Source organism: Stylophora pistillata, chromosome 8 (genome assembly GCF_964205215.1).
Source record: "Stylophora pistillata chromosome 8, jaStyPist1.2, whole genome shotgun sequence".
In the NCBI taxonomy this organism is placed as follows: Eukaryota; Metazoa; Cnidaria; class Anthozoa; order Scleractinia; family Pocilloporidae; genus Stylophora; species Stylophora pistillata.
In genome coordinates, this window is record NC_142526.1 from 1,181,823 (window position 1) to 1,205,619 (window position 23,797).

Genomic DNA, 23,797 nt, shown 5'->3' on the forward strand with positions numbered 1-23,797 from the left:
ATGAAAATTAATTTGAGGCCGCTATAGAATAAAGAAACCCCCTTAATGGTTTTCTGGTATGTCAGCTGATAAGGTCCTAGGCTAGGAATGTCATCAAAATTTCACATTTTCTCTCGAAGCTTCGCTTCCCGGCCAAATTTTCACTTTCCGGACAATCTCTCAGTTGGGGACATTATCAGCCGACGTACCAGCCGCCCGATGGGCTTCATTTACTAAATAAATAATGATAGCTAACAGTTTCTAAATAATCTGAGTAAATATATACATAAAAAATACACACAAGCAAAACCTTACCAGAAAGGTGATCAATCCTCCACCTCAAATCTAGAGTTAAGTGCCAAAACAGTAACAGAGTCTTTCCGAGCTGCAACGAATCCATGCAAAACTTGGATGGTCCAATTCGTCGTGGAAAAGAACCCTTTGGTTGATCTTGCTCAGTATTTTCTGGCAATTACTATCACAAGCTTTCTCCTGATAACTAAGAATAGTAACACATTCTACTCAGTCAAAATAATGAGATTGTCAGTATCTGTTTTCATTGTCCCTCCTATATTTATTAGATTCGCCGACAGGCAGGGACACCGCAACAGCTTGCGCCAATCACTGCGGGCCCAGTAAACCCACCCATCCCACCCTAGGGGAGGACATCCACCACACAGTAATCTTGTGCGTGGGAAATTAACGTCTCCTACCCCTAACCCTGCAGGAGACGGGGCCTACGGCTTATTTGTCCTTATCCGAGAAGACTAGAATATCTATCCATTTCATGATATTATAGAAAGGTAGCAAATTCTCCTCAGTTATTTTAATAACATGAGTGTAGGTCCAGCCGGGGCTTGAACCCTCGACCTCCCGCACAACAGTCCGGCGCTCTACCAATTGAGCTAACCAGGAGGCGGTGTCAACATGATGTCGACATGTCAACATCGATGTCAACATGAAACCCACTGATTGACTTACATAAAAGGCGAGGAGGGTGGATCCAGGGGGAGGGTGAGGGGTACTGGACCCCTCTCATCAGCAGATCCTCAACTTTGTAGCTGTTATCATTGTTCCCGGTGTTCTGACCACCTTTAAAAGATTACTTCTTAATCAGGACCTAAGAAATAACTGACTTATTAAATTGATGAAGAACAAACCTATAGCTACTGGCCATAAGGAACTTAGTCCTTCATCTCATCTGTAGCTGTCGGAATGCACGGGAACAAACAAAACCATTCGTTTGAAAAAATTCTGAAATCATCACAAAAACCGACCGGAGAAATGAAAAGCAATGCTCAAAACGTTTAACAAGTTTTTAGCTTGATCACCATGTGAGGCTGTTGACACAGATTCCATGTGCTCTACGTTAAACATGTCTGCGGGTGAAGTGAAGCGAAATATGCTATGTGGGAGCTGATGATTTTTCCGAGAAGCGCTTTTGGATTGTTCGTTGTCATCGTTCTTTTGACTCATTAATATCACTGTAAAACATGCATTCCCCCGTAAGCGGGAGGATTTGAGACGAGTCGGGGAGGAGTTAGCCGGGGATCTGGCTCTAATAAAGCTAGCCCCTTTGAAGTAAGCGGCACTTAAGCCTCATACAAAGAGAAATGCGCGCGCGAGGCGCTAATAATGAGAGGTTCCTGTAGGTTACTCCTCCATCTTCACCAATACGCGCACTACGCTACACAATAACAAACTACCACTCAATTTTGGTCTAACATATATGTGCTGATTGCATCAGTGGTCTGAGAAGTCGTGGCTGAGGAGCTACGGTAGTAGGGAGCAACTTACCCTTTCCCACCCCTCGCTCAAATTTGCTCTAAATTTACTGAACTTCTCCTAATTCTCGGCACATGAAGCTCTCCCTACAGAAACGTGTGGTCTTGAACATGGGTATGAAAGTTGCATAACTTGCAAAATAAATTAAAGCGTTAAGAACGAGCTTTAGTAGAAATAATTTTAAGAACAATCCTGAACTTCCGCCGGACATTCCTGTGGTGAGTGAGAAATGGTGCGAAAAATAAACAATGAATAAGGCAGCTTGCCGGAATGCCCTTTGCTTTCATTAGAAAAAAGAAGAAAAGAAAAAGAAAATGTAAGCAAACTTATATTCTGGTGTGCATTGGATGGTCATTAGGTGTCTTGAAAAACATTTAGTCTGACAATGGTTTTTGACCAGAATTCGACGAAGTGCCATCAACTGCCCTCCCATTTTTTCCATAATAAAAGTATTAATAAACAATGTAGCTGCGCTGAGCTTTCGTTCAGAAACCTTCGAATTAAGGAACCTTTTATCTTAATGTTAAAAAAATATATGCTCTTGTTTCTTTATGTAAAAACCACTCGATATTCGGAAAGAAATCCATTGAATTAGTATGACACACTCATAGTGAACAGAGCTATCAATATTGGGCAAATTGCACTTGAAAACTCAGTGCCACGTTTGAGACAATGATGCAATAGTGTCACGTTTGAGGAAATGATGCGCAAGATAATGATCTACTGCCTAAAAGTTTGGTCGACATTTTAGACCAACTAAATTGACCTAGCTCTAGAAGATCTGCTATCTGGAGACTGCTCATCTTCAAAATAAGACAAAGTTGAACTCAATTTTATGGTTGGAAACGCTATGTCTCTACCAAATGGTTCATGTGTATTTCAGGGAACACTCTTTCGCCCCTTTGTTCTGACAATATTTAACTTACCAAGTCTTACTTCGGAAATGGTTCCCCTGCTTTTCACTAAACCAGAAGCTGTACCCTAAGAAAGTAAGTGCTCTCCTTCGATAAAATGAAAGCTTTCGTGAGACGAGCCAAAGCAGGAATTTCCACTCTGCTTTGTGATAGCAATACAAGGATTAATTGTTCCAAGGAAGACAAAACAATCCTTGGAGAATGTCATAACAAAAACAAACAAAACCTTTACATATTTCAAACTGCTGCGCGCTCCTGGGTCCTGTGCGCGAGAACCGCTGTGAAATAAACGGCAACAGTATTAACTTTGATTAGAAGTTTCTCTGCCCAGTGACATGTTCAAGGCTTTGTATAAAAGAGCGATAAAACACGTTACTCTTTTACGCCGTTGTTAGACATACCAGATCTTCCAATAATAAAGATTGAACCCCCCCAGACAGATCAACTTTCAACTGCCAGCTATCCTTCGGAAATACAGATAATTAAACGGCTAGTTATCTCTCTATAGGAAGCAACGTAAACTGTTATCTAATAAAAGCAAAATCTCATGAATACTCACGCGATCTTTAATTCTGTTCTATGTTTCATAAGTGTTTGAACCGTTTTGGATTTGTCGCCTTTTGCAGCCCTTGAACTCCTCAATCAATTGACCAACATAAACAAAATATCACTCGAACTTCTTACTTAACACTTGAGTTCATACGCCAGGCACGCCAATTTTAAAACAAACTACTTAAGGAAGACATACGTGCTTGAGAACTAATGAAATAAGGCGAGGTCATAAAGGTCATTGTACTCAGCAGATCTGATTCCCTTATTGCTCGTTTGTTTTTTTTTCTTTACATGTTTTGATTTTTGGTCTTTGTCATGATACGTTCTACACTTTTATTGTATTCGTTAGTATTATTCATTCCTCACCAAATTCAACAGCTAAATGTCTGTCATCCCTTATCTACTTAAATCACAGTGATACCTCACAATACGAAGTTTAATTTTCATATCTCACTGTTGGCAAAGGAAGCGCAGCATGCATGTCGATGCATGCGTCTGATTATATATAGCAGAAACCCTCTAAATCAAACGAAATACAATTTCAGTCTCCAGATTTGACCCCTTTTGTTTTCTTCAGTCGTTGACTACTAGCTAACTTGAACACGGTAAAGTCGAACTCCCTGTTAACTCGACCTATTCTACTTTCCCTTGGCCCAAACTTAACCTGATAACTCGATTTTTAGCTAGAAACTTCGCCCGATAAAAGTCAAAGTGTCAGAACTTAGCTGATTGACTTGTCCCAATCTTCAACACGATTGACAAGAACGTTATTTATGAGAACGTAATACATTTAGCCAATTTTCCCAAACTAGACATTCTTATAAAAAAGCTCTTATAAAACAAAAGTAAATGTGCGAAGATGACTGATGATTGTGCAAGAATGGTAAAAACACGTTTTTTTCTCTTAATCATAAAACAGGATAATTGAAATTCAACACCAATGCCGATAACTTGAACCCCAGCTAACTTGAACCATTTTCGTTTCCTTTGGGAGTTCCAGTTGGCGGGGTTAGTACAGTCCTGTGAAGTACGCCCGAGATTGAAACAGCAAAAAGTGCAAAGTAAGCGCAAAAGATTTCCACCAACAGAGACAGAAGTTACTCGTCGATTAAATTTTTATCCTAACTTGTTCTGTTGGTATCCACCTTCACTCCCAGTCAACAACAACGACATAGATTTTTTAAGGAACCATGTCAGATCGCTGAGCATTCGGTCGCACTGCGTAATTTAACCGCTAAATTACACTGAACTTTACCCCTACCCATATCGCTAAGGTTTTATCTAATTTAGTATCTTCTGAAATAAAAACCCTTTGAGCTAACTGAACAAGTACGGTCATCTTTCGTATACTAGGATCTGAAATAGTTAATGATTAAGCGTACTCAAGTAGAATCCACCATCCTGACATTAGATCCTGCGCTGTATGAATATCATAGAATCGAACTACCGCTTGGATCTTATTATCAGTTTAAGTTTTCACTGGCACGATCAAGATCTCTGTGCGACTCACAAATCTCTTCGTTGACTTTAGCGAGCTGCACTTCGAAGGCAAACACTCAAAAGAAGGAATTTTGGGGAAACCGCAATCAACGATATTGGTTTCTGGCAACATCAGTTCTAATCTTATGTTTGTGACCTGTGACAGTTTCAATAAGTTAAGGGTAACACCAATTAATAAGGTATCAGATCTAAATCGTTCATTCGCTGCGATCATAACAATCCACGCTTCTTTGAAAATTCTTCCATCGTCTCGCCAGTTGTCTTTAAATTTTGCTGCTTTTCATCCATCATGACTCGGCGATGGATTAAAACTTTCTATATTCCAGAATTAGGTTGTCAGAATGGAAAATATAGTTAACCTGTAAAGTTATGGCAACTAACCTTTAATCCATGGAGAAAAACCGATGGTAGACTGCCTAAAAACTCCCTTCTGAGCATGCGGAGCTTCCGTTTGCAGTAGTTCACTTTCGAAGTGGCGGATCAAGAAAATAACAGCAACCAGTGCCAAGATTTCTCTGTGAAATTGAAGCAGTTGACACTAGACGTTACGCTTTGTAACTTAGATTGTTTCGGGATCCACAGAGGATGACTATCAGTTGACTTTGGTTCCTTTTCGTTGCCATAAAAAGACAATTCTTCACTCGAACTAACCGCTACGCCGACATTTGCGAGACATCAAAGGCACTGAAAGAAATTTGACGTCACAAACGCTAATTCCCGCGCGCATGCTTCACGGTTAATTAACTTGATTGTGTTTTCTATCGCTTTTTCCTTCTTTTGGCTTGAATAATTGTAGCGCTTACTATGCTTATTGTTTTGTGTCTCAACGTTTTTAACCCCTCTACGGTTTTCCATGGGGCAAATGAAAGAATGATTGCGCGCGAGATTGCCCCGTGTTGCAAGTGCACTCGCTCCCATTCCCTTGGGTTTATTTCCGCGTTCTTTCAGTACAGCGGTCTTCCAATTGCACGAGAGCGAGGGCTAAATTCTCTGCCACGTCGGCCATATTGACCGGTCAGAAGTAACTTCCCTCGGAATTTTGATCCTATTTTTGTGGCAATCATGGTAAAGCCCGTCAGTATTTTACCCTACAAATGATATTGCTAGACACTTAATTTTTTTATTTTTTGTTGGTCGATTACGCTTACCATTTGTGTGTTGTGTTGTGCTCATCTAATCGAAGTGAACCTGGTGAGAATTTCTTACTGATTTAACTGACTTGTTTTATTTCTTTTGCATTTTTGTGGAATCTGTAGCCTTTGAGACTAGATGTAAAGGTAGGTGATAAAAAATACCCGTCACCTTAAATTTCTTATCATTACGTGGCGTACATAAGCTCAATGAATCCGCGAGTGTTCATGTAGGTTCTAGGGAATGTGCAGGCATTTATCTCGGTGCTTTCTGGCCTTTGATGGTATCACTCGTCTTATTTGTCAAGGCCTTTTTTGATATAACTTAACAGGGCAAACTAGGCAATTCATGTAATTATTAGATTGTCTTGTTTCTTAGAGCAAGTAGGTTGTAATTTCTTCTGACAGCTTTATAATAGATTTTCAGGGTTGATCAGACATAAAAATAAACAAAAAAATACACCTGGAGTTTAACATTCAACATAAAGTATTTTGACTACTACAAGGATCCTATTCTCTTTCCTTCACTATTGTTTTGTGTGCAAAAATTAAATTTTTTTCTTGATACTGCAGTTCAAGCACCTCAAAAGGTTCTTCTAGTGTTTTGATCCTTGATCCTCAATCCTTGATTCTCCATACTCAAGCCTCAATTCTCGATCCTCCATTCCCAATAGTTTCAAGTATCAAGGATTGAGTATTGAGTTGGGACTGTCAACTTACTTTTGAGCAACACTGGATGTGATGAGTAAATGACTCCCTTTGAAAACATTGTACTTCAGGTACATTGTATACAGTACTGTACTTTTGAGCCACAGTGTTTGAGATAAGCAACAGGGCTCATTTGTTATCCTCTCATTTGTAGCGTAAGCTGTCTGCTCGGTCTGACCGAGTCAAGTGTGTGGATGTCCATCCAACTGAACCATGGATGCTTGCAAGTTTATACAATGGTAATGTGCACGTGTGGAACTTTGAGTCACAAACACTGGTCAAGACATTTGAAGTTACTGACCTGCCAGGTATGAACTTTTGATAAAGTGCATATGAATTCAGGATATTTTCACTTTTTCAATTATTTGTAGTTTTCCCCAAAAAATCCATTTCCATCTGTTTTACTGTTACTTCTGCTTATTTTTCAGTTCGCACTTCAAAATTTGTACCAAGAAAGAACTGGGTGGTGACTGGATCTGTAAGTACATATTTGATTATGTTAAGCTTCCTTGGCTCCCAAATTCACCAGTAATTTTCTCACATGGACGCTAAATGTACAGTACAATTAATATTCATGGTTTTTGTAAAATCACTTTTAAATGTGATTTGGATGTTCCTTCTAAACATATCCTTTTGCAATTTTGTGTTCTTTATTTATCTTAGGCTGTAACTGGGTTTTTAAATCTTACTCTTGCAGGATGATATGATGCTTAGGGTTTTTAATTACAACACCCTGGAGAAGGTAATAGTTCAGAATGAAAACAAGATAGGAGACAGAGTTACCTGCAAATCATGATTGCATTTAGATAATCTACCACCCTAAACTGTATAGGTGGATTCATGCTGGCGTCATTGTTTACATTTTTGCTCATTTCTATACGGCTTTGCGTAAAGAAGGAAGCATGTTAGATACAAATTGACTTCAGGCAGCTAAAGAGCTAGAAAACCTTAGTACATGGTGAAATGTTTAGCTCTTTGGGTGTAATATTCAAGGAGAAATAGTCCATCAAAAACTGCAAAATTTCTGGGTGGCAAAAGCGCTAATGAACTCATACATTCTATGTAAAATGTTGAGTTTTTAAACCCGTGTTACACAAAAAGTATTCAATGCATCAGGCTCGTATTCATTGGCCGAGTTAATCGTACTTTGACCTTTTGATATTCAGAACTGATTTATTTTTAGCTCCATCAGAAACTGAATTGCTTATGCTAATAAGGCAAATATTGTAAACAAGGATTCCCCTATAGAGGTTTTGCACAGCAGCCATGTTGGATGGCAGGAACAATAGATTATTTTACCCATGGGAAAAATTTTTCTTTCTTATGCAAAATATTTTCATTGTTCCTGCCGTCTAACACAGCTGCTGTGCAAAACCTCTATACTAAGGGTTTAACTCTCTAAATCTGATTTTTAATTCTCCCTTCTAACTGCTAACTATTTTGTCGCAAATTAGTTACAAGAATTTAGTGTTAGAGCAAGATAACAACTTCTACCTGATAAGTTTGAGTATTCTCATTACATGTTTGCTGGATAATGTATGGATATTATAGGGAGAAGTTACATGTTAACCACTTCTGGGAGTTAGAGGGTGAAAAAACGTTATGGCATTTTTTTTATGTGGACTATGTGTAGGTATAGTTAGAAGTTATCTTTACTTATGTATGATGCACGATCCTTCGCAGTAGATAATGCTATTTATGCAATAGTGAAAATCAGACCTGAAAAAAATCAGGCCTGTACGGGATTCGAACCACTGACCTCTGCGATACTAGTGCAGCGCTCTACCAATTGAGCTAACAAGCCAACTGGGAGCAGGCCGTTAAGTTGATTCGTAATAAACCCGTGATGATAAATCAGATACAATGAACATATATGAAGTTCATATATTTTGAACTGCGGTATTAAATACGTATGATGCACGATCCTTGGCAGTAGATAGCGCTATTATTTTATGCAATAGCGAAAATCAGACCTGAAAAAAAAGTCAGGCCTGTACGGGATTCGAACCACTGACCTCTGCTCAATTGGTAGAGTGCTGCACTAGTAGACCTCTGCACTAGTACTAGAGCACAATACTAGTGCGCTGCACTAGTATCACAGAGGTCAGTGGTTCGAATCCCGTACAAGCCTGATTTTTTTTCAGGTCTGATTTTCGCTATTGCATAAATAGTGCTATCTACTGCGAAGGATCGTGCATCATACGTATTTAATACTGCAGTTCAAAATATATGAACTTCATATATATTCATTGTATCTTTATTTAGTTTGGTTTTCTTTAATTAATTGTCATCCATGTAACAGAGTGATTCCTTTCACAGGTTCATGGTTTTGAAGCTCATTCAGATTACTTGCGCTCAATTGCTGTCCATCCAACTCAGCCCTACGTTTTGACAAGCAGTGGTGAGTAGAAAGAGGTCCTTTGAACACCCCCAGCAGTACTTAGTATGTAAACTCTACCCCCCTTCCCAGCAATACTCAGTTTGCAAACTCTCTTTACAATTCTGATATTGTGTTCATTCCAAGAAGGGAGAAACGATGTATGATAAGTGAACTTTCCACCGCACATAATTTCACATTTTTTTGGGAGAGGCTGACAAATGGGTGGAAAAAATACTCTTCTTTCGGATTTTGGTCTTAAAAGCAATGTGTATACTGCTTATGCCAAGCTGTTATTTTGCCAGTTTAAGTTGATATTCTTTCTATCCAATGGCATCTGCCTTGTGCTTGTCCTTGAGGTTATTAGAGGTATTTTGAAACGAAGTCCATCAGTCACTTCTTTTAGTATGGTACTACTTTTAAATATATGAATCAATCTTGGATTGAACACTTTTCTCCAATATACTTTACATTATTGTACAACTATACCTCACTTGATACACGTATGTTGGTTATTTACAGATGCACATAGCGTTTTTCTTTTGTGTTTTTACTATTTTTCTTCCTCTGTTTGTGTCACAGATGACATGTTGATCAAACTTTGGGACTGGGAGAAGAAGTGGCAATGTTCTCAAGTGTTTGAAGGCCACACCCATTATGTGATGCAGATTGTCATCAATCCCAAGGATAATAACCAGTTTGCCAGTGCTTCTCTTGACCGAACAATCAAGGTACACTGTACATGTAGGTGTACTGAATGCTGCTCAGAATATGTAACAACAATATTATGTTTGTGAGGTGAATTCAAAATCCAAATTTTTGCCAAGATGGAGGACAAAGCAATGAGTGGTTGCCTCTGTAATTGTTATAAAGAGGACACATGCACTAAAAGTTAATGGCAGCAGAGTTTTCTTCCTTTGCTTGTGCAGTACATGCAGCTTTATGAATGTATTTGCAAATTGTTTTGCTACCACAGGTATGGCAGCTGGGTTCTAATGCTCCAAACTTCACTCTCGAGGGTCATGAAAAGGTACATTTATTGTATGCAAGAGTTGAATGCGTGTATTCACTTGTATGTTCTTTTATTATTCAAACGGTATTTTGAAGTTTGTTCCTGGTGATTATTGCATATTGCATTGTTACACACATGTATATGTACCTATCATGTAATTACAACTCTGCCTTTTGTTATGTCAACAAACTGTAAATTATTTTCTCTTATCAGGGAGTAAATTGTGTGGACTATTTTCACGGTGGAGAGAAGCCCTATCTTATTTCTGGTGCTGATGACAGACTCGTGAAAATATGGGACTACCAGGTAAAGTAAATACTTGTATTATTTTAACTCTCCTCATTTTGGTTGCTTTACCATAGCCCTTTACAAGAACAAGTGGTGTACAGTTATATCCTAATATCAAAATGCTTACTCCCCCTACTGTTCTTTATTCATTATTTCTGGTACTGATAAGGAGATTACATGTACATTTCACTATAAAGAGCTTCTTTTGTTGGTGATCATGTGGCTTTATATGTGTGGCCTGAATGTTTGGTTCAGCAGTTCAACTGTATGGAGAAATTAGAAGCTGGTCATGCTTTTGGGTTGAAGACATGTAGTTCTTTCCTTTTCTTGCATGTAACTTGTCTTCTTCCCAGTCACACTATGATTGCTAGCAGTTCAACTACCTTATTTATTCATCTATAAGCTGAGCGATTTTTTCACAAAACTTTACCAAAATTTCAAAAATTTGAGCCAGAGAAGGGTTCTCGGCTTATAGCCGAGTGTTTTTCCGAACAGAATTTTTTCAAAACGATAAATTCAAAGGAAACATAGATATATTCATTTACAAGTGGAGATATTGCCTGCAGAAGTAATTAACAAATCCAGTTGAAGTTGGTCATTGACTTTATTTATGTGGTTGCTTCCAAAGAAGCAGTTTGTTGTTTTCAGCGCGTAGTAAATTCGGCTTACTGTTCGTCCTCAGTGTCGGCATGGAATTCATTGTCCATCTCCTCCTCATCCGCTAGTTCTGCTGTTTATTCCGAGTAGATTGCTTCATCTTCCATGTCGTCTAGAGTATTAGAGATTCTGCAGGTTTTGAATGAGTGTATAAATCTTGTGAAAGTGTTTTAAAAATTTTGAAACTGACCAATCAGAATTGCCCATTCCCATGATTGGTAAACAAACTCGTCGCATGTTATGGCGTTGAAATTTGCGATCACGTAAAAAGAAAACTTACCTTGGCTTCTCTGCTCTGTAAACCAGTCAAGTAATCTCTCATCCAGCCGCAGATATTTCAGAGTGTAACGGCCCCTTGTTGTGCGTTTTGCTGACATCTCGAGCTCCCATTGAAGAGGTTCTCTTGATCTTTCCTCTAGTGACTAGCTGATGACTTACTCTCTGGTTATCTCAGAATTGTTTTTGACGGCAGCACTGTATTGAAGCTCTTTTCTGTTTCGAAACTTTTGCGTTTCATTTCAGTTTTTTTGAGAATGGAGTTCTCTGAATATGGTCTCGGCTTATAGCCAAGTATTTTCAATTTAAATGTTTAAAGAACCTTCCCGATTAAAACAGACGGAAGTTTAGGGTCTTGGCTTGTAGCCGAGTTCGGCTTATAGACGAATAAATGCGGTAATTACATAATCAATCACTTTTTCAAACATGTATTTTGTAGGGCAAAAGTTTTTCTTTTCTTGTCGTCTACTTTTGTGTGGGTAGGATAGTTTTACATTTATTAATTTTTGTGTGAAGTAGGGACTGATTGTTGTGTGTATTTCAGAATAAAACTTGTGTTCAAACACTTGAGGGACATGCCCAGAACATCTCTTGTGTTGGTTTTCACCCTGAATTACCAATCATTTTGACTGGCTCAGAGGATGGTATGTTCAGATTTAAATAATTTTTTTTTTTTATACACATGCAACAATTATATTTTTTCTGTGTTTCATTGAGATGATGGAAAGTGTTACAGACAAGCTTAATTACATGTAATAGCTGTTAGAAATTGAAATTGACTATTTTAAATGTGGCTAAACACCAGTTTATTTGTTATTGGATGTGTGCATTGTATGTAATTTCTTTTGTCAACAAAGGTACTGTGCGCATTTGGCAAGCCAACACGTACCGACTGGAGAGCACCCTTAACTATGGTCTAGAAAGAGTTTGGAGCATGGCTATGCTAAAAGGTTCAAACAATGTTGCACTTGGATATGATGAAGGGAGTATCCTTATCAAGGTTTGTATCCCACTTTATTGATGTATGCATTTTTATTAAAAACTGGATCATTAGATTAATGCAATTCAAGACTTTTAATTGGCTTAGCCATTATGGTATATGAGCCAATATACCATAATCTAATATCTGTACATTGTAACATCCGGTTTCTTCTTACAAAATAAAGTCGAGAATATTTGTCTAATATCTTAGGGGCGTTTTTTTTTTAATAAAACAATTATTCCACTCGTGCTTGTTGGATATCAGATGATTATAGCCAACTCGGCAATATGCGCCGCGTTGGCTATATATCATCTCGTATCCAACGCGCACTCGTGGAATAATTGTTAAGTAACCCTTACATATACATGTAATTCCCAGGGATGAACAAAGGAAAATTGAATGGAGCCCAGTGCTCTGAAACTGTAAAATCCAGGGTGCCCAGCATATGCTTTGTATGAAAAACTAAAATTCCTGAGTTGCCCAAGAGTAAACGTAAGGTGCCAGGGGCCACCGGACGCATGTACATCTTAGAGCTAAAAGGTGGTGAGAATGAAACAAAATATCAATTGGGGAGTAACTTTCTTATCTTGTACCAAATTTTCATAGGTAAAATTTTGAGAATTTTATTACTTACAGCACAGAGACCTGCTTTAGATCTATGGGGTTAGTGTAATTTTGAAAGTTTCTATTTCTTATTTACCTTTAGCTTGGCAGGGAAGAGCCTGCAATGTCTATGGATTCCAATGGTAAAATAATATTTGCAAAGCACAGTGAAATTCAACAAGCTAACTTGAAAAATGTGGCAGGTAAGTTTAAACATAAACGTTTCAAACAGTTGTAAGTACATACATGTACAATGTATTATGTGATGGTCTTTTGTGTCAAGCAATGACAGTAATATTTGCAATTCATCTGATGTGAACTGGTGTTTGGGTACAGTCTGTAAGAAATGATTATAATACTGACTATATCATCCGTCACAGACTCTAGTTGTAGGCAAAATCAGGTCAAATCTGCAATATACGAAGTCATGTATATTACTTAGAGACTGGTTGGTTTCAGGAGAGTTGTTTACAAACATGTGCACGTAATTGTGATGTTGTAGTGTTAACTGCAGATACATGTAAGAGTGTTCATCCATGTCCTTTCTTTGTTTTTACTGGTTATTGTTCATGCAAACACTCTATATAAACCTTTGTAAAATATTTTAAAGTGATGAAACTTTTACTTTTTGTCAGATTATGATGTTAAAGATGGTGAACGTCTTCCTCTGGCAATCAAAGACATGGGACCATGTGAGATGTTCCCCCAAACACTGTCCCACAATCCAAATGGAAGGTACAATATTTAATGCGTTGAATGCCAAACCAAGATGATCAGCATAAAATAAATAAATAAATAAATACTTAAATTGAAGCTCCCCCTTAGGGGCTTTTCAGCCACAATATAGACTAGGTGCTTAAAAATCCCTGCTGGCGGGAGGCAGATTAGTGGGCTATTTACAGAGCGCAGCGAACACCGGATTACAAGTCCAGCACCCTAACCACTGGGCCATGCCACCTCCCTCCATACAGTAATTTGTGCTTTCTTGTTCATTTATTTTTCTTTTTGCAGATTTGTAGTTGTTTGTGGTGATGGAGAGTACATCATTTACACAGCAATGGCTCTGAGGAATAAGAGTTTTGGATCAGCTCAGGAATTTGTTTGGGCTTCTGATTCATCCGAGTATGTAATATTCTATTGCTTGTCTAATGTAAGACACGAACTTGAAGCACATAACTGTTGTTTCTTGATTGTGCCAGCATTCAAAATTAATCATTACAGTATATTAAAAATGTTCTAGATACTGGTTCCAGTAGGTTCCACTAAACCTAGGTGTACAAATGTACATGTATGTGTATATGTTTAAAGTAACCTTTTTAAGACTTGCTACCATTTAACTTAAATAAGAGAAAGAAGGAATACCATTGAAACCTACCAGGCTTTCGATAAAAGGATTCCTTTAGCTTGAGTGAACTCTAAGCCACAGTGCATAGGAGACTGTATGTTCCATATTAGAACTAGGAGTTCCATGATTAAAGCTGATTACAGCAGAATTTCATGTATATGCATGGTGAATACTTACTTATATACTTTACTTCACAGTCTACATCTTGCTTTAAAGTGGAAAAAAACTGAGTTCTTTGTGGAATGTTATCACCACACAGTGATAAGTAGATAAGTGAAGAGCCTATTTAGAGGCAATGTTCATTTATTTATTTTTTATTTTCAGATATGCTATAAGAGATGGAAACAAAATCAAGATCTTTAAAAATTTTAAAGAAAGGAAGTCATTCAAGCCTGAGTTTGGGGCAGAAAGTAAGTGTATGTAGTAATGTGTTCTGATTGAAGTTGAGCAGCTCATCGAGTTGCTACAATGTACATATATGTGCAGCCAAACTCTGTCTCAGTTGAATGTCTTGAAACGTCGAGTATCAAGGATGTGCAATTAAGGATTGAGAATCGAGGATCAAGAATCCAGAATCCAGACTCTTGAAGAACTTGTCAAGAATCAGGATCTGTAGTTTCAAGGGAACTATTTTATTCAATCATGGAAGTCTTCGAGAATCAGGGGTTGAGTTTTGAGAGACTGTCCCCTTACTATTGAGTGTTATTATACGGCTGTGTCTCACAATGACTGGGAACTATGGAATTCATGAATTTGATTGGCTGAAATCAATATTGAAAGCGGTCTAGATTCCCTTCTAGACCAGTCTAGAAAAAAAAGGTAGCAAAGAATATAAAAAATTGGCATATAAGACACAGCCATAACGTCTTATTAACCAAGCTACGTTGGTCTGTATGGGAGAATCTTGACCCTCGTCGCTGGTAGAGACCTCACTGCGTTCGGTCTGTATTGGCGACTTCAGTCAAGATCCTCCTAGACAGACCTCCCGCTCGGTTAATAAGAACTAATTACTGTAGCTCACTTTTGTCCTCTCCCTGACAATTCTATCAATAGCCTTCATTAATTGTACAATCAATTGATTTTTACATCAGACATATTTGGTGGTCATCTTCTTGGAGTGAAGTCAGTTGGGGGATTAGCCTTCTTTGACTGGGAGAGCACAGATCTTGTCCGTAGAATTGAAATTCAGCCAAAGAATGTAAGTTGTTTAATTTCAACTATATTTACCCAGGACAACTTACTCTGAAGATAAGTATAAGTTTATTACAAGGGAACATACAACTTCCTTACTAAACTGAATTTGTTCCTTTCAACTGAGTTACCTTAATGTTCTTATAGATGACATAAAGTATAAATTGTATGGCTCACCTTGCAGTTAATTTGGAGCAAATTATTGGTTCACTTCCTGGTCAATAATCTTGTAAAAACCGTTTGTTAAATTAAGGAAGTGTGAATTTTACATTGTTGTCTCGTTCTGCTGTACATGTTCATTTCAGATTTATTGGGCTGATAGTGGTGAACTGTGCTGCATAGCTACAGATGAGTCCTTCTTCATTCTGAAGTATGTTGCAGAGAATGTGGCCAAAGCTCAGGAAAATCCAGAGTCCATTACTGAAGATGGCATTGAGGATGCTTTTGATGTAAGATTAAGAGACAACTTTAATTTCATTCTCAAGTTGTAAAACCAGCAAGGGTGAGCTTTTGTTCACTAATATTGAAAAAAAAGCTTTGGGAAGTTGAGGAAGTATTAAAAGCAGTTGTATAATTTTTGCTCGGCACTGGGTTTACCTGTACAGTGTGACATTACAGTGTACCTGAAAAATCAGCCGATGCAGGAAACATCCATTTTGTTATCCAGTACTTCAAATTTTCTGCTTAAATGGTATTAGTAGAACAGATGAACAGATGTTCAACATACAATTATTCAATGTTATTGTTGTGTACTTGAAAAATCAGTTGATGCAGAAACTGTTCATTTTCTATAATTATATACTCAAGGTTTGTGGTGAAATCGAGGATTCTGTGAAGACTGGTATTTGGGTTGGAGACTGTTTTATCTACACCAATGCTGTTAATCGTTTAAATTACTATGTTGGAGGTGAAATTGTCACCTTAGCCCATTTAGACAGGTTTGTTAAATTCTTCTATTATCTTTCTCTAAATTATACAAATTACAAATGAAAGACATTAATTTTTTTGTTTTTGTTCTGACCAATCAACTTGATCATCAACTCTTAGACAACCGTTATGAGGAACATTTTTAAAACTTTGCATATGGGCCACCTGCCAGGAAGTTTGATTCATTAAGCAGAGCTTGCCAGTGAGAGGTCTGCAAGGGGTCTGACAAAACTCTTGCCAGTAGGCTTTGTTCAAGGCCTCAAACCTTCACTGGAGCAAAGAAATGCTCATGGTACAGCCCTGATGATTAGGACTTGCTCACAAGTCTCTTTATTTCTACAGTACTTGTTCATGATCATTTAATTCCATACTCGCGCAGCTAAGGCTGAATTACAGTATGTGTCAGTATTACATAGATACAATGAATATATGAAGTTCATATATTTTGAACTGCGGTATTAGATACGTATGATGCACGATCCTCGCAGTTGATAGCGCTATTTATGCAATAGCGAAGATCAGACTTGAAAAAAAAAATCAGGCCTGTACTGGATTCGAACCACTGACCTCTGCGATACTAGTGCAGCGCTCTACCAATTGAGCTAACAAGCCAACTGGGAGCAGGCCGTTAAGTTGATTCGTAATAAACCCGTGAAAGTGATAAATGAGATACAATGAATATATGAAGTTCATATATTTTGAACTGCGGTATTAGATACGTATGATGCACGATCCTCGCAGTAGATAGCGCTATTTATGCAATAGCCTGCTCCCAGTTGGCTTGTTAGCTCAATTGGTAGAGCGCTGCACTAGTATCGCAGAGGTCAGTGGTTCGAATCCCGTACAGGCCTGTGATTTTTTTCAGGTCTGATCTTCGCTATTGCATAAATAGCGCTATCTACTGCGAGGATCGTGCATCATACGTAGTATTACATAGGTAGAACATTAACTATACATCTTGCTGATATTGAACAGTAACAATTTTATTAAGTCAGTCTGTGGCCCCTCTAAACTGATCTACTCGAACATTGCCGGCTCGCAAAGAATAACCATGATGCACCTCTGTGGTGCAAGGAAGGATGTAACTTATAGGTTCAGTCCTCCTTGCCCCAGCTATGAACCTGGAACCCAGTTCAGCTCTGCGAACCACGAGGGGTTGCAGCTGAGCCTCACTAAGGCCAGATCCATAGTCAAGATGGGGGAAGATTATCCTAAGTGCTTTCTACTGTACTGACTCGATGAGCTCATTAGGGTACTCAGGAAGATATGCCCAGACAAGGACCACGTACTCCAAGACCGACCGCATTAGGGAGCAATAAATAAGCACTAAATCAGTCTGGGGGACTCCTGCCTTCCCAAGCACCCTAAGAGCGTAAAGGTGCTAGCTTGCTTTCCTCACAATGTAGTCAATATGGTAGTTCCAGGAGAGATCTGAAGAAATATAGACACCGAGTAACTTGTCTCTCTCTACCTGACTGATACTAGTACTCCCAAGAACTAAGCCTTGAGGAGAGGCAGGCAGATAATGTGCTTTATTCTCATAGCGATGACTTGTTCTTTTTGCATATTTACTTTTCAGGACCATGTACCTTCTTGGTTACATACCTAAGGACAATAGGCTGTACTTAAGTGACAAAGACATGAATGTTGTGGGTTACTCCCTGCTCCTCTCAGTCCTGGAATACCAGACAGCTGTGATGAGGCAAGACTTTGACACAGCTAAACAGGTATATTTTCAGTCTGGCGATGAAACTCCTTACTCAGCCCTTGACGCACTGTGCAAGTATTCATGTAGCCTGTTTGGTTGTCTTACAAAGAGGTTGAAGAGGGAGAGTTGATGTACTGTGAGTGTGAGGCACAATCATTAGTACCAGATTGCTCTTTGTCTTCAAATCCACTCACCGTGTTCTTTTCCCACCTCTTTTCTATGCTGGCCATGCAGGCCAAGTAATCCTCTAAGGTAATGTGGTGTTTTCTGATGTGTCATGATGCTGGCTAGTGTGGTTCTTTTCTAACATTTACTGTTTTCGATGGAAATGTGGTGGGCTAAGCGTTTCTGTGCTTTTTGTTTCTTGGTCCAGGTTCTTCCCACCATTCCACGGGAACAAAGAAACCGTGTGGCTCACTTTTTAGAGAAACAGGGCTTCAAGCAGCAAGCCCTGGCAGTGTCTTGTGACCCAGAACACAGGTGACTACTCTTGCATCGAACTGCGAATTCTTAGTACACCCGTACATGTTTATGTTTTTTTACTTACATGCAAGATAGAATTTATTTTCCATGCTAATGAGAATTGAGAGGAAATGCACGTAACTGAAATGGAGATGAAGAATGACAGGCAAGGCAACACGATGCCAACCAATTGTATTGGATTCTGAGGATAGAATGCAATGGTTCTTTTTCAGACCACTTTAAGAATTGCGACCTGTAGCAATTCTCTTGGTTAAAAAGACAACTGACTAGTGACTACTGTACGTTAAAGATTTGATGGTAGGATTGTGTTTTAACGAAAGGAAAGTTTGACATCCAGAAGAATTACAGTGCCACTCAATCGTAAACTGACGGTTTCATTTCTCAAACGGTTTCTCAGAAGGCAAAGAAGGCAAGGAAGTGTATAATGAAGCTGAGATTGATTTTAATATTGTTGCTCTCTATCAGGTTTGATCTGGCAATACAACTTTCAGAGCTGAAGATTGCCTATATGATTGCTTCCGAAGCTGAGGTAAACTTTTCAATCACTGTTTGTCATGAATTCATACAATACATGAATGTATTGAAATGAGGTACTTGGCTGTGTAGCTAAAGGCTAACTGGCTTTATACAGTTTTTAAGCAATTCCAAAGTGAGTTTGTTTGAAAACATTAATACTCAAAGAATCATTTGCAATTATATTTGATCTCGCAATGTCTGCTCGTTGTCTTGTATTGCGTCTTTACCGATAATTTGATCGTTTTTGGCCTGAAGAAGTGCACCAAACTGTAGAGATGACCCGCGAGACCCACTCTGTGTTTATAAATTTGCACAGTACAAGTTGCGATGAATTGTTCTTCCGTCCGTCTTTCAGAGCGAGCACAAATGGAAGCAGCTTGCAGAGCTAGCCATCTCCAAGTGTCAGTTCCAGTTGGCTCAAGAGTGTCTAATAAACGCACAGGATTTCGGAGGCTTGCTGCTACTGGCCACATCGGCTGGAGATGCTGACATGATTTTAAGACTCGCGGAGACATCTTCCAACAAGGGCAAGAACAACGTGGCCTTTTTGGCCTATTTCCTCCTTGGAAGGTAAATAGGTGCATTATTTTTATGCCTTTCACTCTTTAATTCAGGTTTTAGAAAATAGGAAGGATGAGTCAAATAGAAATGTGAAGGTTCGCTTCCCTTAATGTTGCCAATTGGTCTGTTTTATTCAACAGCATGGCCGAAAGAAAATTTGACGTGTATTCTCTAGGTTTAATTTCGGGAGGGTTTCAAACAAATCTTATGCCACAGAGAACTCAGGATAGCGTGTTCTAACCATTCAATGTACGAGTGTATCAAGGATTAAAAACAAATTGATTGGTTAGAGTTCATATACAGTGTAGAGTGTAAGAGTATTGAGCAGACATATTTACTTACTGACTAACGGAGGTAAGCTTCTTCGGAAACTGGATGCTTCGCCGATTGGAGGTATTGCAAGTGAAAATAGGCCACACTGTAAAGTGTTTTTGAGTTATAGCCTTCCTTAAGAGCGAAATATGTTTACTTACTGACGGGAAATTATTTGGCTCGAAGGCATGACGAGCGGACTAACATAGCTTGGTCTGTAGTTCATGATGCACGTTTCACTGTATGCGCTAATCGAAATCTGGCCTGGAAATGCACTTCCTTTGAAAGTTAGCATTAATGTGGATATGTACCTTGTTATTTGACCAGGCTGGAGGAAGGTATAGAGTTGCTGTGTAGCACGGGTCGGTATCCAGAGGCAGCGTTCATGGCTCGTACTTACTTACCAAGCCATGTGTCAAGGTAAGTTTCTTTACCCGAAGTTTGGTAGGCAGAGTTCAACTTTGCCCAAATCAATTCTGGATTTTGGTTCTATACAAACAAAAGGGACCAGTTGGAAGTACAGAACTGCTCGGAAGTTTCCATTGATTCTGTTTACTTACGTTTGATAAACAGTAGATCAATGTAAGGGGTACGTTTCCAAAGAAACTCTGATGCTGCATCGGAAGGGAGGTATTACAACATAATTATTTTGATTTTCTTCAACTGAGCTGATAATGTAAATTGCTACTGTAGAGAGTTTATGGAGCCCAACCTAGAGCGCATGCTTGTATGTAGTAGAAATATTACGAAATTGTCTGGATACAATGCTGAAGAAATCATAGATACGTCCCCGTTGTCAGGGTTGCACTTGTGAATGGAGCAAGCCAACTGATGTGGCTCGATTCCATCACTAAACTCCTAACTACAAAAAGTGCAGAAAGCAATAAAGCTTGTCGCCTTTCTAGCTAATGTTGATTGCAAAGGAAGTGAATCAAGTTTGAACAGACAACATTTTGGAATACATTGTATTTCATCTATTTATGTTTTTTGGAGGACGAATATGCAAGAAGAGATTTGTTTCATCTTGTTTCTCCCTATAATTGACAGTAAGTTAGTACTTTTCTGCTCAATAATTATTAAAACAAAATTCAACTGAATGTCGACCGTTTTGTTCCGTTTGTCAGGATTGTCCAACTGTGGAAGGAAGATTTAGCGAAAGTCAACAAAAAGGCATCTGATTCTCTAGCAGACCCTTCAGAATATGAGAATCTGTTTCCTGAATTTCAAGAAGCGTTGCAAGCAGAGCAGGTTAGATTAAGAACTTTTTTTCCATTTCCCCCTTGTCTTACTTTATGACATTTTTTTTTTTGTCAGCGTCTGTTTTCTGCCTTCTGTTGCAAGCTGTTCGAGTTGCTGAAAGTAATATCTCTCTACCGTATTTGTTCCAGTTTCTGAAGCGGGAAAGAGTACAAATGAAACCTGCTGCCCAATACAAGCATTTCCCGGTAGGATTATTTGTCTGTTGAATGACGTACTTCGGCAAATGGCTCTTTTTATTCTTTCATTGTATTTTAGGCGCACATTCGAATCCTTTTGTCATCTTATGTCAGCCAGGAAGTTGTCAAATCCTTCGCATCTTGCTTTTTAAAGCTACTGTAGTAGTTCAGGTTATCCACTGTCGCAGGGCTTGACAACAGTGTTCACCTCTCTGTTTACACGGGCAAATGCGAGGCGTTGATTTGTGTGGAAATTTGTTTTCATCTCTAGAGTAACTCTGAGCGTGATGTGTTTGAAGAAATGAAAGCAGCTAAGGAAGATGGAAGCTTGGACTCAATTCTGGTGAGATATTTTTTCAACGTGTGGTTTAAATTGTTGTTTTGTTACTTTGATTTTTTTTTTTTTTTTTTTTTTTTTTTTTTTCAGTCGGTAAAGTGTCTATGATCTAGCGGGGACTCTTACATGCAACTCACAGTTTGTCATGGTCAGCTAGGAAGAAATTTAAGGGGGAGAAAATTCATACGAATTACAACCAATAAACTTAACGTCTGGCTTGATAGTTCAAGATGTACAAAACGTACTTATAGCGTAGCTCCTTACGGGGCAAATCCTTGGTTTAATGTCCCAATGTGAAACATTCGTTGTTTTAGTCATTTGCGGTATATATTTACGTGGTTTTATTTCAGGCGTCGGTAGAAAGTCTGTCCTTCGGTGAGCCCTCCGCATCCCAACCAATCGAGCCGTCACCTCCATCATTCGCCTCTAGATCGTCAAGCGCACCCCACTCTTCACCGCCTCCTGCACCCGCGGACAGACCGCCTGCGACTAAACCTCCAGCGGCAGAAAAAGAAGCCACGAAAAAACCTGCTCCCGATACGAAACCTGCAGTCGAGGATGATAAGGTGAGAAGGGATACTCGGTGACTGCGTCAGTCCGTTCCCATGGCAACAAGGCACACTGTTATGCTTAGAAAAAAGATGCAGCTTTAGAAGGGAGAAATATTCTTCAGTAAGAGAAAATGCGCTTGACTTGAAATGAACCTCCGTCATTTCTCAACACTATTACCGAGATGTATTACTTATGCCCAAATTGCCAACCCAATCGCACATATCTGGGAATAGTCACCGACTGGGAATGAGCACTTACATGGTGTCACCTTTGGTAGCACATAGTTTTTGTACAGGAACCACCTTGGCTGGTACTTTTGCTCGAATTCCGAATCTTCTATTGGGACTTTCAGTTACTTGGATATTCAATCTCGAAGCGGCCTGGGAATAGGGTGAAATAGACCGTACCAACTCGCCACTTGGTTAAAAAATAGGGCACATTGTTCGGTTTGCACCAGGGTTTCACTCTACCGGTATCCTTTCTTCTAATTAACTATTATTTTTATATTTTTGTTGTTTCTTTGTAATGTCCAGTCTTTCTCGTTCTCTGTGTCCTGTTCGGTTAATGCCCAGTCCGTTTCTTTTGTATTAACAGTTGAAAAAAATCCTGCTGTACCTTGCATTACAGGACGAAGACGACCTCGACGATTTCGACTTCGGGGCTCAGGACGATGACGAAGACGTAAGTTGCCCAAAATTTTCCTTTTGTTTGAGTGATCTTTATTTTTATTGTGTCATACTGAGTCCTAATGATGTTACAAATTTTAATAGCTGCATGTACTAGTTTACACCCAATTTGGCTGTGGATTTGAGAGAAAAACTTCAGTTAGATACGAATGCGTTGATTAATTTTGGTATCCAGTAATTTATGCATAGTATCCTATTCTTTTTTTCGTCTGTGAAATCCTATCCTCATAAATCTGGAGCTTTGTTTTGTTCTGTTCTGTTTTGTTCTGTTTTGTTTTTAAGTGAAGAATGTCTTCTATTTGAAGCAATTGATGTTCAGTACGAGGTGCCTTTCCGTTGAATTTTTGATACGAAAGTCATTTAGCAATACTTTCATGCTATTTTCATTTTTCAAAGCAAACTATATTATTTCTCCCCCAGTAAGCCATTTTGGTAGTAATTTTTGACTCCTAGTTAGTTAAATTTTGTAGTCTTCGGTAACATCAATTTTGTATATCTGTGTGCTGTTCGCAGGACGACCTGAATATAGACGATGATGATCTTTTAAATGACGACGACGATCTTCTAGATGATTAGAAAATTCATATTGCTCGAGTTTGATCCTTTAAAAAAAACAATGAAATGGCCTCTTATTGTCTATGTGTAGCGGTTAATTGAAGAAATGTTACTTTAAAATTTTTGGAAACTTACGCCGATACGATAAAATGTATTGCAAAGTTGTTGGTTTTCAGTGGGTTGTTTTCTCGGAATTCTACTGTACGTTGGAATCGTATTAGTTCTGATTGACAGAGTAAAAAATGCCTATGAAATTCAGGCGAAGAAAGTATTAAATACCAACTTTACTAATTTTCAACCATTGAAGGCAGTTTGGTTCCTTTCGGTGTTGATGGTTATAACTTAGAGGCGCTGTAGTCCAGATAAATAAAAGCACAGATAAATAAAACTGTTGTTGAATCGTTACACGTTTTAAGCTGGTTGTT

The 23,797-nt window shown here is 38.7% G+C and overlaps 1 protein-coding gene and 1 long non-coding RNA gene across 3 annotated transcripts in view; one reads left to right on the forward strand and one right to left on the reverse strand.

Moving 5' to 3' along the window:
• Positions 1–5,606, reverse strand: part of LOC148724381 (uncharacterized) — a 48,808-nt gene extending 43,202 nt beyond the window's left edge. Inside the window, exons 1-2 of the long non-coding RNA XR_015990741.1 lie at positions 5,112–5,606; positions 295–478 (exon numbers count right to left, since the gene is read on the reverse strand). This is a non-coding gene — a long non-coding RNA (uncharacterized LOC148724381). The remainder of the gene's footprint in view (positions 1–294; positions 479–5,111) is intronic.
• A 69-nt stretch (positions 5,607–5,675) lies between these two features.
• Positions 5,676–23,777, forward strand: LOC111346601 (coatomer subunit beta'). 2 transcript variants are annotated; one of them, XM_022953878.2, is made up of 29 exons: positions 5,676–5,795; positions 5,987–6,007; positions 6,723–6,876; positions 6,997–7,046; positions 7,266–7,310; positions 8,888–8,969; positions 9,528–9,676; positions 9,922–9,975; positions 10,171–10,263; positions 11,723–11,822; positions 12,036–12,178; positions 12,867–12,966; positions 13,399–13,498; positions 13,775–13,885; positions 14,433–14,518; positions 15,200–15,306; positions 15,605–15,748; positions 16,107–16,237; positions 17,806–17,953; positions 18,308–18,414; positions 18,883–18,946; positions 19,289–19,503; positions 20,134–20,226; positions 20,931–21,054; positions 21,195–21,251; positions 21,514–21,585; positions 21,930–22,145; positions 22,726–22,812; positions 23,331–23,777. In XM_022953878.2, the coding sequence occupies exons 1-29, from the start codon at positions 5,793–5,795 to the stop codon at positions 23,391–23,393; spliced, it is 2,919 nt and encodes a 972-aa protein (XP_022809613.1). In that variant the 5' UTR covers positions 5,676–5,792; the 3' UTR covers positions 23,394–23,777. The 2 variants fall into 2 exon arrangements, with proteins under 2 accessions (XP_022809613.1, XP_022809620.1); XM_022953885.2 differs by having other exon boundaries at positions 22,759–22,812.
• Positions 23,778–23,797: the final 20 nt, after the last annotated feature.

Coding starts and splice junctions, on each gene's coding strand:
- LOC111346601 (XM_022953878.2), top strand. Junction 6,008..6,722: donor CTTTGAGACTAGATGTAAAG/GTAGGTGATAAA, acceptor TCTCATTTGTAG/CGTAAGCTGTCTGCTCGGTC. Junction 17,954..18,307: donor ACTTTGACACAGCTAAACAG/GTATATTTTCAG, acceptor TTCTTGGTCCAG/GTTCTTCCCACCATTCCACG.